This window comes from Miscanthus floridulus, chromosome 9, assembly GCF_019320115.1.
Source record: "Miscanthus floridulus cultivar M001 chromosome 9, ASM1932011v1, whole genome shotgun sequence".
Taxonomy (NCBI): Eukaryota; Viridiplantae; Streptophyta; class Magnoliopsida; order Poales; family Poaceae; genus Miscanthus; species Miscanthus floridulus.
In genome coordinates, this window is record NC_089588.1 from 17467620 (window position 1) to 17486208 (window position 18589).

At 45.2% G+C, this 18589-nt stretch overlaps 2 protein-coding genes and 1 long non-coding RNA gene across 3 annotated transcripts; 1 reads left to right on the forward strand and 2 right to left on the reverse strand.

Moving 5' to 3' along the window:
• Nucleotides 1–1647: 1647 nt before the first annotated feature.
• LOC136481455 (uncharacterized) lies at nucleotides 1648–2590 on the forward strand. The gene has a single exon (XM_066478794.1). The coding sequence runs from the start codon at nucleotides 1726–1728 to the stop codon at nucleotides 2437–2439; it is 714 nt and encodes a 237-aa protein (XP_066334891.1). The 5' UTR covers nucleotides 1648–1725; the 3' UTR covers nucleotides 2440–2590.
• A 5026-nt stretch (nucleotides 2591–7616) lies between these two features.
• On the reverse strand, nucleotides 7617–10660 carry LOC136482146 (uncharacterized). Its single transcript, XR_010764983.1, has 5 exons — nucleotides 10601–10660; nucleotides 9819–9861; nucleotides 9367–9529; nucleotides 8424–8474; nucleotides 7617–7671 (listed from the first exon to the last, which is right to left on the reverse strand). It is a non-coding gene; the product is annotated as an uncharacterized lncRNA (long non-coding RNA).
• A 4180-nt stretch (nucleotides 10661–14840) lies between these two features.
• Nucleotides 14841–16270, reverse strand: LOC136481456 (alpha carbonic anhydrase 7-like). Its single transcript, XM_066478795.1, has 4 exons — nucleotides 16105–16270; nucleotides 15756–15976; nucleotides 15462–15671; nucleotides 14841–15359 (listed from the first exon to the last, which is right to left on the reverse strand). Exons 1-4 carry the CDS (start codon nucleotides 16169–16171, stop codon nucleotides 15033–15035), a joined length of 825 nt encoding a protein of 274 aa, XP_066334892.1. The 5' UTR covers nucleotides 16172–16270; the 3' UTR covers nucleotides 14841–15032.
• Between the last annotated feature and the right edge of the window lie 2319 nt (nucleotides 16271–18589).

Here is an 18589-nt window from a genome sequence, read left to right on the forward strand (position 1 = left end):
AAAAATTAAATTATATTCTCAATATATATATATATATATATATATATATATATATATATATATATATATATATATATATATAGAGAGAGAGAGAGAGAGAGAGAGAGAGAGAGAGAGAGAAGATGGCAACAACCTTTGATATATACTTTATAGAGAGAAAAAAGAAATTATATCCTCAAAGAGTTTAGCAATATTTTTTATATGGAATTCTCAACCGAATCATAAACCAACATTAGCCTTAGAGATATATACTTTATAGCAGATAACGAGGCTTTAATTTTCTTTTGCATGAGTTCTCGAGAACTCTTCGAGATAATGCTTCATCCATTGGGGGCCATTGGCCTATAGTCACCAATATCTAAACCAAAACAAAACCATATTTGGTTTGAGAAAATAATTAACATCAAGGTTTAACTAACATTCGTTGCACATGACTCAACCATGGAATACTTCGCCACCAAATTCCAGATACCAATCAACATGCACGTGTGTTGCAACAAACGAAACATACTACTTGCAATCATTTGTTCTAATACAACTTGGAATCGGACTATGTATCATGGTTGGACATGCGCTTTAATGCTATTCTAACTCGTAGGTTGTGAGTTTAATTCATGAACAGGACAGTAAACTAAAGAAGGATTTTTATCTTTAATTCATTACGTACTACTAGTCTTAGTAAAAGCACTAGGAGTTTTATTATGGGGGAGTGGAGGATTGGATGGACAGAAGAGAGCATGATGGATCGAGAGACAAAGGATGAAATTTTCGAGTCATGACGTACATAGGTAGGCTTACGGTAAGTGTGGTGTGATGCAAGCAAATGTTTTGTGGCTCCAAACTATCAAGTTGTTCGGCTGATGGTTTTGCGGTTGATAAGCCGGCTACGCGTGGCTGTTTTGTTGTGAAAGAAAAATATTATACCATGGTTGATAAGTCGGGCTGATAAGTTCAAGCGAACATGATGTATAAGTGAGAAGGACAAGAGTGATGAACAATTTGGAGTGAGAGACGACGACCAAGGTAAGAGTGAGAATGGTGATGGACAAAAAATGGAGGACTAGTTTTGTCTCTTCAATATCAGTTATAGATAGGTATAAATATAGATAGATATAGATATATATACAGATATAAGATATACTCCTTCCGTTCCAAAATAGATGATGTTTTTGACTTTTAGATATCTTGGTGGGCTATTCGTCTTATTCAAAAATTTTGTATAAATATCATTTATTTTATGACTCATTTAACTTTAATAATGATTTACTCATTTTATTATTTAGAAAATTGAATAAGATAAATAGTTAAATATGATATCTAAAAGTAAAAAATGTAAACTATTTTGGAACGGAGTGGGTAGAATAGATAACGTGGGTCATGGTTTATGTCCTGCCGGAGTTGCACAGTGACATATCCAATGGCTTTGCAATATATGAGTACAAACATATTCACCGCACAGCAAGGTCAAAGGTGAGAATTGAGCGTCCGCGCCATTGTTTATTTGTTTTATTGGGAAAAACAAAGGTTGGAGACCCAGGAGTACTCGTTTATAGACCAGGCCCACGGAACGGAGCAAGGAGAAAAATTGGCAGCCGCCCAATCACATCAATCTCAACGAGTCAACCAAAGAACTCCTTAAAACCCCCACGCGCACGCCGGAGACGGAGAGATTTCCTCTCTTTCCAATCTCGTGTCCGCCTCTCTTTCCCTCGCTCCCTTGCTCTCATGGCCGCCGCCTCGCGGGTCGGCGACCCGGCGGAGTCCACGCGCCTGCGCATCGGCGACGAGATCGCGTGGTCCGAGATCAGCGGCGTGTACGACCGCGACGACTCCCTCAAGGAGAACACCAACCCCAAGTGCCTCCTCAAGAACCACCCCGGCGCCAACAACGGCGCCTCGCAGCGGTTCTCGGGCAACCTCAAGCCGACGGCGGCGCCCATCATCGGCCTCTCGGGGAAGCTCGGCCAGGGCGGTGGGCGGGGGCGGCACCACCCGCCCCCGCCGGCCATCTTCCCCAAGAAGGCCAAGACGGGGGGCGGCGGGCGCGCGCCCAGGGCCGCCGTCCCGGAGCCCGGCTCGCCCAAGGTGTCCTGCATCGGGAAGGTGCTCTCCGACCGCGAGCGAGCGCGCCTCGGCCGCCCGCCGAGGCCGCGCGGGGGCGGGGGCGGGTGCTGCGGCGGGCTTGCGTTCTTGATGCGGCGGAACAGGTCCAGGAACAGCGTCGAGTGCGTCGACCAGTCCCCGCCGCTGCCGCCCGTGGTTGAGACGGCCAGGCGGAGGGAGACGAAGGAGGTGGAGGCTGCGTCGGCGGCGGAGGTGGCGGCTGCGGCGGCGCCGGGGCTGGGTGGGATGTGGCGGTTCGCGTCCGGGAGGCGGGCCGCGGAGTGGGCGGCCGAGATGGACGGCAACGGACGCGTGGCGACATCTGGGCCGTTGTAGCGCGTGCAGGCGCAGGGACAGGTAGGCAGGCCGCCCGTGTAGGCTTGGGTAGTTGGGGCGTGGCTTTCGGTTTGGTTGTTGCTGTGCTTTAGTAGACGTGTAGTTGAGCTGTGTACATAGTTCTTCTTGAAATTGAGATTTGGTTTGGCAAGTTTTGGTTGATCTGTTTTTGTTTTCTGAGTTGGATACATGTTGTTCGCTATTTTGTACTTAAATGATTGTCAGAATTTTTCAGTTTTGGATAATTTTGCCGATAACTTTGCTATCTCACACAAAGAAGAAGAAAAGTTAAAATGGCACCCCTTTTTAATCGGATAGCATACTTGTCCAAAGACTACAATTAAGAACCAACAATCCATGCAAAAGAAGGGGGCTAAAATAACACCTTGTTTTTTCAATAATGATACGCCGCGCCGTTCCAAAATACACGTGTGGTCTGAATGTCGTCTGAACGCCGCTGCCGCTGCCGCTGCCCTCACCCGCCCTCTACGTCATTGCGCCCGCCCCTACCTGCCCTATGCGCGCCATTGTCCAGTTCCGTGCGGCTCGTGTGGCGTTGCCTTTTGCGTGCCGCTGAGATTCGCGTTGCCGACGAGCTCCACGCCGCTGAGATCCATGCCACCGGTGACCTCCACGCACCTCCAACAAGCTCTACGTGCCGATGAGCCTCCGTTCATCCAAGCAGAAGAAGATGTTGCTCTAAAATGCCTATGTTGCAAGCCTATGTTTTGAATGTTTCAAGTGTTTAGAGTGTATGTTGCAGGTGATTTAGGTGCATGTTGCAGCCTTGCAGGTGTTGTGTTTACGGATGTTGCAACAACGATTATACATGTTTCAACAGTAATCTGGGCATGTTTCAGTAGTACATTACCGATGTTGCAGCAACGATATTGTATACATGTTTCAATAGTAATCCAGGCATGTTTCATTAGTACATCACCGATGTTGCAGCGGTGAGCCCCAAGGGCGTCCCTACGGAAGCCAACATCCTCTGCATGTCGCCACTGTCGTCCTTCCCCTCCCGTTCTCTGCGCCATCGTCGCGTCCCATCCTGCCCTCTGCGCATCGTCGCCTAGCTCTGTGCGGCGGCGCCTTCTACACGCTGTAGAGCTCCGCATCGCCGGCGAGCTCCACTTTGCCACCGAGATCCTCCGCGCCCGAACGCTTTGTCCCGAAACGCACGTGCTCTTGTCATCTGTGCGCTGCTGCCGTGTGCCCACCCATCCTCTACGTCGTCGCCGGCCCCAATGGGAAACACAGCAGCAGCAGGGCTTCCAGAGCGGGCGTCCGTCCGGGTGCTAGTCAAGCTTTTTTGAATCGGATAGCATATTTGTCGAGAGGCCACAAGAAGCAACAATCTTACCATAGGATACGTTTTGTTGGTGGTAATTGATTGAAGGAGTCCTAATGGCTTTATCTGCCCAAGAAAAGCTAAAGTGGCAGTGTGTCTTAGGGCTTGACTAGGCATGTACACATAGCGGACTTTAGTACAACGTGTGAAAGGTCCTAATATGGCTAGAGGGGGGTGAATAGCCTATTTAAAAATCTATAAATCAACTAGAGCAATTTGATTAGTATGACAAATAGCGTAATGCAAACTTGCTCTAGCTCTACAAGGGTTGCAAGCCACCTATCCAACAATTCTAGTTGCAATGATTACTTAGGCACACAAACTTGCTATGTAATTACTCACTAAGAGCTCTCAACCTTGCTACTCTAAGGAGCTCAACTAGATGAATGTAAATAATAAAGCAAGCTCTCAATTCTAATTACACTAAAGAGCTTGTATCAACTAGTTTGCAAGAATGTAAATAAGTGAGTAGGGTGATTATACTGACGTGTAGGGGATGAACCAATCATAAGATGAATATATAGCCAATCACCGGGTGAATGCCAAAGACAAGAGACAATCGATTTTCTCCCAAGGTTCACTTGCTTGCCAACACGCTACGTCCCCGTTGTGTCGACCAACACTTGGTGGTTCGGCGGCTAAGAGGTGTTTCACAAACCTCGTCCACACGATAGGACACCGCAAGAACCTACCCACAAGTGAGGTAACTCAATGACACGAGCAATTTACTAGAGTTACCTTTTGGCGCTCCGCCGGGGAAGGTACAACTCCCCTCACAATCACCGGAGACGGCCACGAACAATCACCAACTCGTGCGGATCCTCCACCGCTGCACCGAGCCGTCTAGGTGGTGGCAACCACCAAGAGTAACAAGCGAAATCCGCAGCGCAACACGAATACCAAGTGCCTCTAGATGCAATCACTCAAGCAATGCACTTGAATTCTCTCCCAATCTCACAATGATGATGGATCAATCATGGAGATGAGTGGGAGGGCTTTGGCTAAGCTCACAAGGTTGCTATGTCAATGAAAATGTGCAAGAGAGTGAGCTTGAGCCGGCCATGGGGCTTAAATAGAAGCCCCCATGAGATAGAGCCGTTATACCCCTTCACTGGGCATAACGCGGGCTGACCGGACGCTCCGGTCATACTGACCGGACGCTGGCCCTCAGCGTCCGGTCGCCCAATGGACGCCACGCGTCACCAGCTTCAAACGCTGTTCGTCAGATTTTAACGGCTACGAAGCTAACCGGACGCTCCGGCAAAAATGACCGGACGCTGAACTCCCAGCGTCCGGTCGTTTACAGTAAGGGTCGAAATCTGGTTTTCTTCGACCGGACGCGTCCGGTCCACCTTGACCGGACACAGAACAGCGTCCGGTGCAATACCCTCAATACTGTGTCGTTAAGCCAGCTCGACCGGACGCAGCCTTTCAGCGTCCGGTCGCTGAGCGACCCAGCGTCCGGTCATAAGACCGAAACGCGCACCCTCTGCTGCCACTGACGGGACGCACCGATCCAACCGAGGCCAGCGTCCGGTCACTTGCAGTGACCTCCAACTTTTCTGTCTAGGGACTTACAGTGACCTCTAACTTTTCTGTCTAGGGCGCCGGTGGAGTTTCTTACCCTTGCACCTAAACTTCACCACCCTTGATCAAATGTGCCAACCACCAAGTGTATCACCTTATGCACATGTGTTAGCGTATTTTCACAAATATTTTCAAGGATGTTAGCACTCCACTAGATCCTAAATGCATATGCAATGAGTTAGAGCATCTAGTGGCACTTTTGATAACCGCATTCCAATACGAGTTTCACCCCTCTTAATAGTACGACTATCAATCCTAAATGTGATCACACTCGCTAAGTGTCTTGATCACCAAAACAAAATGGCTCCTACATTTTATACCTTTACCTTGAGCCTTTTGTTTTTCTCTTTCTTCTTTTCTAAGTTTAAGCATTTGACCATCACCATGCCATCACCATTGTCATGATCTTCGCCATTGCTTCATCACTTGGAGTAGTGCTACCTATCTCATAATCATCTTGATAAACTAGGTTAGCACTTAGGGTTTCATCAATTAACCAAAACCAAACTAGAGCTTTCAACGTGCCTTAGGGCTTGACCAAGGTAAGCATATATACATAATGAACATTTCAGTTATGACCACAATGAATATGTTGCATTCTACTTTTGTTAAAATTGGCATAGACACAGATAGAGTGGTTAATAATCTCACAAAAAAGCAAGGTAGACTTTGATTCCTAGCACTACTGGATTCAGGTTCTTTGCCGAGTGCCTGAGGCACTCGGCAAAGCCCTAATTGCACTCGGCAAAGCCTTTGCCGAGTGCGGCACTCGGCAAATAACACACGGCAAAAAATTGATCGGCAAAGACCTCTTTGCCGAGTGTCTTTTATCAGACACTCGGCAAAGGCTTTGCCGAGAGTCCCGGGGGCACTCGACAAAGGAAAGCGACCGTCACGGCGCCGAATCCGTTGACGGTGGCTTTGCTGAGTGTCAACCCTGCAGGCACTCGGCAAAGATTTTTTATTTTTTAAAAAAAAAATTCTTTGCCGAGTGCCCACTGGCCGGCGCTCGGCAAAGTTTGAATTTTTTTTTAAAAAAAACTCTTTGCCGAGTGCCTTCTGGGCGACACTCGGCAAAGTTTGAATTTTTTTTAAAAAATTTCTTTGCCGAGTGCCCTCTGGCCGGCACTCGGCAAAGATTGATTTTTTTTTAAAAAAAGTCTTTGCCAAGTGCCCTCTGGCTGGCACTTGGCAAAGTTTGAATTTTTTTTAAAAAAAAATTCTTTGCCGAGTGCCCTCTGGCCGACACTCGGCAAAGTTTGAATTTTTTTTAAAAAAAATTCTTTGCCGAGTGCCTCTGGCCGGCACTCAGCAAAGTTTGAATAAAAAAAAATCTTTGCCGAGTGCCCTCTGGCCGGCACTCGGCAAAGTTTGAATTTTTTTTTAAAATTCTTTACCGAGTGCCATGGTCATGGCACTCGGCAAAGCTGGAAAAATGGTTTTCCGATCGCCCATTTTCCAGCTTTGCCGAGTGCTGTGACCATGACACTCGGCAACAGGGTCCGTTGCCGAGTGCAACACTCGGCAAAGTGACCGAAAACGGTAATTTTTATTTTTTTTACATTCCTTCATGACAAATAAATTCATACAATCATATATCGCATATATATCTCATCCATCATATATATATCTCATCCATCCGCACATATCACATCCATCACAATATATATCACATATATAATAATAAGTCCACAAGTGCATCACAAATACATCAAAGTCCACATATACATCAAAATGGACAAGGCCCATTATAACAGCACAGGCCACATAACATGCCACATAACATGACATTCAAATCCAGATTACTAACAGCCCAACACAATCACAAAATGAACGCGAATATTACAAACCATAAGTGAACCAGAATATTAAAACACAGCTCAAAAAAATATGTAGCTCCCATGTTGCTCGCTTTACTCCTTGCTTTAACCTGCAAATGAACCAAACAGCACAAAAGAAAAAAAGTAGCCAGTAATGAACTAAAAGAAAATAAGTACCAAGTAATGAGCTTAAATAGATCTAACAATACCTAGGCTAACAAAAGCTCTAATTAGCATTTGAAAATCCACTAAACTCCAAAACTATAAACTGCTAGCTCTTGAAACCAAACTGCAAGTACATGCAAAGCCATTTCAACTATTTCGTTCTGCCTTCACTGAAAAGCATGTACTGAAACTGAGGTAATTTTGCAATTACAGAGACAAGCTAACTACCGACACAACCTGAGAAGTGAGAAGCACAAGAACTGATGGACCAACACAACCTGAGAAGCACAAGAACTGATGGACTTGCACCTGTCCTCACCGAGTTCCAAAACCCAAATCCAAGCAAATGAAATAAAATAAGTTTCTGAACAGGCCATTTGACATTGCTAACAACCTTGCAAGTGAATCATACATATTCGAATCAGATTGTTATATGGCAATAAAGTAAGTTTAAATTTACCAAATGCAAGCAGTCAGTTCTTACTACTGACTTTATAGTTTCCTATCAAATAAAATAAGTTTAAATTTACCAAATGCAAGTGAATCATACATGTTCGGTTGGCTGGTTCGTATCGTTGCTGGTTCGTTTATGTGAGAGAGAAGTACCGCTGGCTGGTTCATTGGAACAGTGTCCATGTGAGGGGGCTGGCCAGCCCAGCCAGCCCCAGCCGAACACGGCGGAACGTCTACTTTCAATGCAATTCAGAGGCAAGGATAATGCTTGTTTAGGTCACAGTTTGAGGAGATATCAGTCAAGATTTGTTGTCTTTGCAAACCTTGAAGGATTTTATAAAATGTACTCAGATCATGAAATCTATTCTTTATAATATTCAGGATGTAGCTAGCGACATTTCCTCATTTACAAATTGTGATGAAATTGATTATTTGGTACTCAACCAAAGTCTACACCCATTGAAAATATTATTTAAGATAATTGTCATGATCATACCAAAATACAGAAAAAAAAATTCAAATCTGAATCCATAGAAAGACAAGGCAAGTTGACCCAAAATCATTTGAGAAATAACATTTAGTCTGATAATTGCTGGAACTAGTAATACCTGGACAAGAGAACTTACAAATTATAGCATAGCTATTGCTGATTGTTGTTGCTGAAAAGAAAAGAAAAGAAAAGAGCAAAGCACTAAGCTTCTAAATCAAATAGAACAGAAATAAAAAATAAAAAGCATTCCCTACATGCAGAGTTTTTTATGCAGAGTTGTTTAGACAGGTATGCTAAATAAGAGAATGAGCAGCAGGCCATATTGCACATATGGTTAGGAAGTGCTTTTTTACTAGCATAAGAGACGTATGCACCATTGGAACAAACATGACATTTCAATTTTGGTACAAACAATAATACTGCTTTAGTAAAGTTTTTTAAATTGCGTAAAGTTTCAATAAGCAGTAGACATTTCAATTTTGGTACAAACAATAATACTGCTTTAGTAAAGTTTTTTAAATTGCGTAAAGTTTCAATAAGCAGTAAGACTTAAATACATGTTTCGCTTATGATAATATGCTGATCTTGTGAGTATCCTGGGTGTTCCAGGTGAAGGCGATGAGTTTCCGATGACTCCGGCAGGACAAGCCAGCATTCCTGGTGAAGATCTGTTGCTGTGTGATGAATGATTTGATGAACTCACGAGGCAAGCATCGCCACCAAGACACGAGGGCGTTGATAAATAGCAAATCTATGAGTGTGGTAGGAGTCTTGCCTGCCTTGACTCGTTTCCATTGTTGCTAACGGAAATGTTAAAGTTAAACAACTAGTACATTGAAGCGTGTAAGAACACTGTACCACAGCCAATCTATAGCGTCGAACAATGGTCGCTAAAACATAATATTAACGACCAACAATTGGTCGGTATACAACAACCAACATTGTAGAAATAGACAAACGATTTACCATGGTTAGGTAACAATGCTATCTTTGTGGTGTTTACTACAAATGTAAGCTATTCCCCAAACAAACATTGGATCTACACACATTAAGAATAATACCTGATATATGGTCATTGCTGCCAGCTCTATCACAAAGCATACTGAAGCCCACTGCATCACCAAATCTATAAATAACCCAGAAAAAATATGGATGAAATGCTAGCGGATTTACCTGAACCATGTATCCAGTCATTTTTAATATTTAGTTTGCAACTCTGAACACCTGCAGAAACATCAGTACATGAACAAAAGCTGTTATTAAGATAAGAACTTATTACGACATTGCTGTAGTGAACATGTACAATATTTAATCCATTAGCAATCTCACCATAATAAATCTACTCTGTACATTTGCTTTCTGATAATCTGAAAGAGGCTTCTCAAACCTTATTATTATTCTCTGGATTTTAATACATGCGATGGCATCTTGATGCAGAAAAATACAAGCCATAGCTCTAGTCTTTAGTGACAATTCTTTAAAATTATTGTGGCGGCAATAGTAGGAGAATCACCTGGATTTTAGGAGGACAAATGATTAAGGAGAATCACCTGAAACTGAAGATCCATAGAAATACAGTGCTAATTAGTTACAAACCGGTAATGGTAGCAGGGAGAGTACAGAAACACAGCAACAGTTCACTGAGATGAACATTGCAGAGCTCTTCCTTTTTTTTTTTTGTAATGTTTCGGATGAAGTAAGGGGTTGCAGATACATTGTGGCTGATAGATAGAACATGAACATATATCTTGTTCAATTTGTGTAGATTGCTGAATATATATTCTAGCATGCTTATGCTCACTTAACTCTTTACCAATATGTGCTTCTAATTTGGTTCATGGTGGCACCACAATAGTAGATTAATAACAGTACATAAGAAAACAGTTCCTGAACTTTGTACTGATACGTGCTGATATCTATAATTGGAACTGATTTGTTAATTTACCCTGCAAGTGATTTGGATAGCTACATGTATTAACCAGATACTTTCTTGCCTTTTTTAGATCTATATATGATGAACATCATCAAAAACATATATCTTGGCTGATTAAGCCGGGGTTAATCCCTAAATAAAATTCTAAAACATGCTTTTGGCCTGAATAATAAAAACAAATGACAGAGCTTGTATGCATCCCAACGACTTATAGTGGTTCGACATCATTAGCTGTTTGTGAATTGCGATTAGACGCACTCGTTAGTGCATAGCAGTAGAAACAGATCAGATCAGATCGAGGCACGCAAGCAGTATAGGCTAGCAGCATGATTAGATCGAAAAAAATAGAGGAGGTAACTGACATGTACGTTCTGGTTTAGGCGTGCGCAGAGGTCATCGTCGTTCAGCCTGGCGAGGTCGTCGCAGGACTCCATGGTGCGCTCGAGGTCCCGCTCGTAAGCCGGCACTCCTTGCTGCTCTTGTCGGAGAGGTCGGCGCATGTGGCGGCCACGGACTCCTTTTCCTCGATGCTCTCGATGCAGCGGTGGAGGCCGCCGACGTTCATAACGGCTTCGGCCTGGGCAAGGAGAGGAAATGGATGACGAATCAATAGCGAACGGGAGGAGAGCAGAGAGAGTCCTTGTGACTCGTGTACCTTGAGGAGGTCGATGCGGCGATGGGCTGCGCGGAGGTCCTCGAGCGGGCTCCGGCGAGATGCGATCCGATGGCTGGCGTGGCCCGGTGGCTGGCGGGCGTGGGGCGGCCACGGGCACGGCGCACGGGGAGGGGAGGGCGGCGCGCGGCTCGGGGGCGGGGGCGGGCCGGCGTGGCCGCGGAGGGCGGCGCGCGGCGCACGGGGAGGGGAGGCGGGGGCGGGGGCAGGCCGGCGTGGGCGTGGATGGCTGGCTGGCTGTCTACTGCCCGGCCGGCCGAAATCGGCTAAGTGCCCCACCCGCACCCTTTGCCGAGCGCCGGATCAGGACGCACTCGGCAAAGAGGCAACTTTGCCGACTGCTCCGATCCGGCCGTCGGCAAAATTTTTATTTTTTTAATGTCTTTGCCGAGTGCCCCTTGAAGATACTCGGCAAAGAGAATTTTTTTTTAAAAAATAAAAAATCCTATTTGCCGAGTGTTTTATTTTTGCACTCGGCAAAGATCCCCTTTGCCGAGTGCCATGTCCCGACACTCGGCAAAGTTTTTTTATTTTTTTTTGTTTTTGGCCTTCAAATTTTTTATGCAGCCCTTTTAAAGGACTAGGAACTCCTACTTAGAATTTGGGGATTTTTTGTGGCTTTTTGATATATTTAGTTACTTTATTTCGTTTACTTGATTTTTTTCGAAAAATATAAATTTGAACTGCACGTGGTACGAATAATGGAATTTAATGATTCAAAAATGATAGTCATGTTACTGAGTGTAGTGTGAGGCCGTATTCAGGAACGGACCCGAAATTTTGGACATCTTATTCACGAAACATAACCACGAACTTATATGCGAAGTGTTTTTAAATTCTATAAAAAACAAACGGAGTCCGAAAATCATGAAACTTATTGAGATGTCGTGATATCGTATGTGGAGGCTATGATAAAAATTTCAGAAGATTTCATGCACGTTGTCACGTACGATGCTTACAAACCAGAACATCTCCACATGTGATATCAGATATATAATGTGGAGATGTCCTAGTTTGTAAGCATCGTACGTGACAATGTATATCAAACCTTCTCAAATTTTATCATAGCCTCCACATACTATATCACAACATCTCAACAAGTTTCATGATTTTCAGACTTCGTTTGCTTTTTATAGAATTCAAAAACACTTTGCACGCAAATTCATGGTCATGTTTCGTGAACAAGATGTCCGAAATTTCGGGTCCGTTCCTGGATATGGCCTCACAGTACACTCAGTAACATGACTACCATTTTTTGAATCATTAAATTCCATTATTCATACCACGTGCAGTTCAAATTTATATTTTTCGAAAAAATCAAGTAAACGAAATAAAGTAACTAAATATATCAAAAAGCCACAAAAAATCCTCAAATTCTAGCTAGGAGTTCCTGGCACCTTAAAAGGGCTGCATAAAAAATCTAGAGGCAAAAAAAAAATCTTTGCCGAGTGCCGGGGGATGGCACTCGGCAAAGGGTGCCAAGAATATGACACTCGGCAAAGAGGGTTTTCATTTTTTTTAAAAAAAAATTCCTTGCCGAGCGCCGTGTCAGGGGCACTCGGCAAAGTATTTTCCAAAAAAAAACTTTGCCGAGTGCCAAATCTGGGACACTCGGCAAAGAATTTTTTTTAAAAAAAAACCTTTGCCGAGTGCCGGATCGGGGGCACTCGGCAAAGTATTTTAAAAAAAATATATTTGCCGAGTGCCAGATCTGGGACACTCGGCAAAGATTTTTTTTAAAAAAAAACTTGTTTGCCGAGTGCCTAACGGCAGGCACTCGGCAAAGAAGGCCGTGTCCGAACACCGTTACGCGGGGCAGCCTATGCCGAGTGCCGTGCTTTTTCCGAGAGCCTGGCACTCGACAAAGAAGTCCTTTACCGACAGCCTTTTTTTGCCGAGTGTCCGACACTCGGCAAAGAACTCTTTGCCAAGTACAATTCTCTGTCGAGTGCCCGATTTTTGACACTCTTTGCCGTGATTTTTGACACTCGGCAAAGCATTTTGCACTTGGCAAAGATCCCGTTTTCAGTAGTGTAGCTCTTGCTTGTTCTCTTGTGAGTCTTGGACACATTCTAGATTGCTCTGGAAAAGCTAAAAGGTGTAGTCCATCTAGACAAGGAAGGTGGTGAGCCATTCATTCTTCCATCCCAGGCAATGTTCAGTATTTTAGCTTTTCTGCCTCTATGAGTTAGAAGGGTTCTACTTTTCCACCACAACACTCCCTCTAGTAATAGTTTTGTTATTTTGTTAGACCAAGCACTTGGTGCTCCTATAGACCACTTTGACACTTCGCGAAGACACTAGTTGAGTCTATTGGACATTCAGTGAAGATATGGAGCTTGGGACTACCATACACGTTGGAACAATTGGGCTGCTCTTAGATCTAGAGTGGTTTCATCTTCATGGATCTTCTTTTGATAAGTCCAGTGCCGGTCCTAAGACTTTAAGGGCCCTCTGCTAACTCGTCGCAACGGCCCCCTCTAAAATCTTATAATATATAGACGCTAATTTTATTTGTAAAGCGAAATTAATCAATAATATATTTTTAATCTAACACTTAAATTAGAAGAAAAACATGACTATATGAGTACAAAATACTAGAAATTTGGAATACTATATAAATAATTAATTTGGATTAAAAATGAACAAGGAAAAAATACCTAGGGCCTGGACATGAATTGAAACAACTGATCGGCGATCGCAATTTGCAAGAAGGCAGGAATCAAGATGTCGTCGTCGTGGAGCCCTGCCTGGTCGTCGCCGTCATGCGCCATGTCCGTGTCTCCGGCAGTCCAGCTCTCCAAGGCGGCTTGCAGGCCCTGCGTGCGTGCGTCGGCGCGTCACGCACTCGCGAGTCACGATCAGAGTGTGCGGCGTGGCTCCTCGCCTCCTCTTTGCCTGGGAAAGAAAGGTCGACGTCGTCTTCTTGGGCCGCCTAGTTAGTTCTCTGCCTGTCTTCTATCTTTTCATTAGTTTGCTAATGATGTCTAATGGACTATAGGGCTTGGGGGTTTGTATACCTGGGCTTGGATCCCTCCCTCGCCTGGGCCCTCGGCCGTCACACCCCGTGCCCTCCTCCTAGTGCCGGCACTGGATACCTCTCATGCAACATCTTGTCTACGAAGGAAAGGCGTATGGGGAAGGCTTTCTCCTAGAAAGAGGGTTTCTCCCAAAGAAGCTCGAAGGAAGAACATAGAACGAAGGGCTGGACATGGCATACCTTTGTTGGACTACAAGAGCACATATGGAGGAATCTATCCGTTGCTACTTTTCAGTAGTGACCACATGTGGATTCTTTCGACATCGAGGTCTGGTGGTCCCTTCTCTCCGATGACAATGGAGATGTAGGTGGCTTTGGTGTTTCCATGGTGAGATTAGCGAGGTAGTGACACCAATTTCGCATTGGAATAACATCCTCCGGGCTCTTGTGCACCTTAATTGACGACGCTCCTTCCAGTGACACCGATAGCCTAGTCAGGCAAAAGTTCTGCAGATCTAAAGTTTTAGTGTTTGCTAGCCTATTCATAGAGTCTAGCATTGTTCAATGTCAAACGGAAGTAACGATTTCTCACTTCTTCGTTCAATTCCTGCAACAAGTTTCAAGAGCTTCTACCGTCTGTAGTTGGTAGTACTGGAAAATAAGCATTCGTTATTTGGGGTGGAAGCCCAGCCAATTCTCTTCTAGCAATTTCAAGATCTTGTTATGAGCGGCGAGTGGCTTCTTTGGTCATCAACGGTAGGGAAAATTTGTATGTACTACCTACGGTGTGTTTTTTCAATCTCCAGCGAGCAACATGTTTTTTAAGGAAGAAGAAGATGACCTCAAAGGGCCTCTTTGTACTTTTCTTTTTTATTGGTCATTGTTTGCCAAAGTATCTTGTTTTACTTATAATAGATATCAGATTTGAGATACTTCTCAGTGTCTCTATTTTTTTTAAAAAAAATCAACTTACAAACTGAGAGGTAGACTAGACATACATTGACGTGTTACAAATTAATTAAACCTATTCAACACTACTGTCACAAATATTACACCAATGTATAGGCAATGAGCAACCATGCACATATATATATATATCTACTTCACATCATGAACGATGGATCGAGTTTGTTACATCACATTACATCTGGAAGGAGATGGTGCTGTTGGGCGGGTTGTAGAACTGGACTTTCCTGCCGTTGAGCGGCTGCGTGGGGCGGTTGTCGTTCCCGGGTAGCGGCGCCTTGAGCAGCTCCAGCTGCTCCTTGCTGATCTGCCTCACCTTCCCCAGGACGCTCCAGACGACGTTCTCGGTGCAGGGCGGCACGGTGAGGGAGCCCGTGTACCGGAAGTAGCTGCCGGTGCGCTTCTGCATCGAGCGCAGGTGGATGAGCCCCACCTCCACGTGCGACTCCTCCTCGCCGAAGTGGCACTGGTCGTTGGCCATCTCGACAAACTGCCGCTTCAGCTGCATTTGCAGATGCGTGATCATTGATCAATCAATGTTCATGTTCGTCATCGATGGAGGTGCAATTCATGTGTGTGTATCCTAGACTAGATTCCTCGCTACCTGGTAGTAGAAAGAGTCAGGGGCGCCGAGCTGGTAGAGGATGCCGATGACGGCGAGCGCGCCGTCGGCGCTCTTGTGGACGAGGTGGAGCTCCAGCGGGAACCTCTGGCCGTTGATGGTGTGGTCGGACGGCGAGTGCCAGTGCATCTTGTCGAAGTTGTACACCTTGCCGTTCACGGTTATCGTCCCAACTTTGCCCCCAAACTCCAGCTGCATGCATTCATGAATCCGGCAAGCTAGTAGGATCGATCAAATCCAAACCATCCATCAGAGAAGAACATCGTCCATGCATACCGTGATGTCGTGGCCGTCGTTGATGAGCGTGGCGCTGACGGCGCCGTAGGTGCGGTTGAGGGAGTCGAGGTGGGCGTTGGGGACGGCCTGCTTGGTGACGATGTCGATCGGGGACTGCTGCTTCCCCTGCCCGCACGCCTTGTACGCCGGGCTCAGCTTCCCCCAGTTCTCCGGCCCGTCGGGGCTCCCCGCCCTGTAACTGAACAACGTCGCGCCGCCATCTGTACGTCGTTCATGCCACCATGCATTCGATCATGCCGGTGTCAGCATGCAATAATGCAGTTGTACTCCGGCCGGCCGGCGGCGACGCATATGCATGCACATGCACTGCAGGTGCGTACGTACGTACCCGAGAGAGCGACGGCGAGGGAGGACGCGGCGACGAGGAGGCCGATGAGCGCTCGGGAGGACACCATTGCCGGCACCCACGGATGAGCTATAGCACTGGTAGATGATGTGTGTCCGTTGTCGAAACCTGCTGCTAGCTTCTTTCAAGGAGGACAGAGACGACCGGGCGGCCTGGATTTCCGTCGTGCGTATATATATATATACACACACACAAGCGAGGTGGACGGATTTGAATTGCAGCGGAAAAGAGGCGAGTTCGAGCGGACAGGAGTCGCTACTCGCTAGAGGGGCACCGTTTTTCGTGGTGGAAAACTCCTTGTTGAAGCATGCCAAGTTTAGCTCTTTTTTTCACGGAGTACAGAACGAGGAAGAAGAGTGCAGCATGAGATCGATGCAGAAATTCAGCTCTGCCCCACGATTAGTTGTGGGCTCAACTGATGACTTGCATGGATGTGACAGGGGAACCGAAACAGTTTACCATCTAAGGCCCAAACAACCGCGATATGATAGGCCCATCTATCTCTGTGCACGGCCCAAAGTAGGATAATTCAGCAGGCAAGGGGAGGGCTTCTACCTTTTTGGGGTGGAAGTGGAGACGATGTGGTGGTCACTGGCGAAGGAGACCCACGGGCCACGGCAACAATTGGCCTAGCGGCGATACATCAGGAGTCTCTGACACAGGTTTAAGTTTTTTTTTTGGTTAAACTGGTTGGTAAACTTGGTCTCGAGTTCGTATCCTCACTGCCACAAACTCGCTACCACAATTTTATAAAAAAACTAATGTTACCCATTCCTGTTTCACGAGGAATAAAGGTTCCTCCTTATCCGCCCTGTTCGCCGTACTTTTTCAGCCAATGAACAGTATTTTTCTCTCACAACAAATCAGGCAACAATACTTTCAATCATGGCTTATCAGCCAAGCGAACAGAGCATGTGAGGCTAGAGTTGAAGTATACCCGAGTTGCCCATCTTTTTTTTCCCCTCCATTAGCTTTGAGCTTTTGTATTGAATTGATGGAATGATGGGTGCATGTAACTCAATAATTTAGACGAAAAATGTTGCCTTTCGAGCGAAATGAGCACGTGGTACCTATTATAGATGGAATGAATCATATATATGCGTTGGAAACGGGAACTATTCAAAAGAATGGCATACTACGAGATTGTCAATTTTTTAGTTGTCGCGCATAGTAGATTCCTTTTGCTGCCACTAGACGGTGCAGTGTCTTATGAGTTATGATACATCATACATCACCCGTCGACCAGAATACCAGATTGTTCTTTATTTAGGGACCGAAAGGTTTGAAACCCGGCCTGCCTGAAAACGAACAAAGCATACGAGTTCAAGCAGGGCACGGAACGAAAATATATATGGATCCAAACAGAATGCACCATATTGCGTAGGTAAAAAGTCCTTATCCAGAAGGAAAAACTGAGTAATCAGGCGTGCTAAGAAGACGGGCGTGTTCGCTGGTCTGGAGGTCAAGATCAGCCGGCTGAACCCCCCTCACAAAACACTGTTCATCAACCATCCGCTACAGTATTTCTCTCTCACAAAACCAGCCAGTTTCAGCCAAGTTTCAGACAAGCGAACAGGGCCGACGACACGACGACGACGATGTTCACGCATTTGAGATTCCCCTAGTAGCTAGCTAACCCCATCTATCGATCTCCATCCCTTTTGCTCGCTGATGAAAGAGTAATTAATTAATGAGCTGTGCTTGGCTACCTAAGCCAACACTCTCACAATGGCTCAAAAAATGTGAATTATTCATCCGTAACAAAGTGTCGTTGTGACTTTACAACCCCACGACGAAATCAGTGGGCCACAATGGTAACAAGAAAATAAAATCTGCCTTTACAAATATGTGTTTTCCTACCATGCACCATTAAATGTACATGGAGGTATAGATTCACAACAGTTATTGTTTCTCTTTTGTTTTTTTTATGAAAATTGTTTCTCTTTTGTTATGCACACATCTCCAAGCAGTCGAGATAAAGACAATAGTCGGCGCAGGAGACCGGATCTGGTGGTAGCCGGAAGGAGAAGGCATCAACCATCATACAGACATAACAGGAGGTGACAACTAGAATGCAGGATCTGTAGCAGCGAGGAAAGAGAATAAAAGGGACAGCTTTGGTCACTGTTGTAGCGACCTGAGGATCAGCAGAGACCGCAAATTTTGGCGTGCCGGGCTGAAAATGATCGTTCACTGATTTACTGTAAGAGAAAAATACGGTACAATGACTGATAAGTCATACTTCAAGCGAACAGGGCCACTATGTATTTTTTTTCATCCCATGATAGCCATTGTTTTACAGGATTAGTCAACAATGTCAAACTCTCTGTGTCATAATGCTTCTAGAGCTATTGTGAGAGAGTTTATAGCTGCAGCTATCTTTTCATAATAGTTTTGTACCGGTGTCTGTCTTTGATAGAAGTTGAAGCCGGAACAATTTCGATCCATTCACTAAAACAAACTCAGT

Coding starts and splice junctions, on each gene's coding strand:
- LOC136481455 (XM_066478794.1), top strand. CDS start 1,726: ATGGCCGCCGCCTCGCGGGTCGGCGACCCGGCGGAGTCCACGCGCCTG.
- LOC136481456 (XM_066478795.1), bottom strand. CDS start 16,171: ATGGTGTCCTCCCGAGCGCTCATCGGCCTCCTCGTCGCCGCGTCCTCC. Junction 15,672..15,755: donor ACGACGGCCACGACATCACG/GTATGCATGGAC, acceptor GAATGCATGCAG/CTGGAGTTTGGGGGCAAAGT. Junction 15,360..15,461: donor CTGACTCTTTCTACTACCAG/GTAGCGAGGAAT, acceptor CTGCAAATGCAG/CTGAAGCGGCAGTTTGTCGA.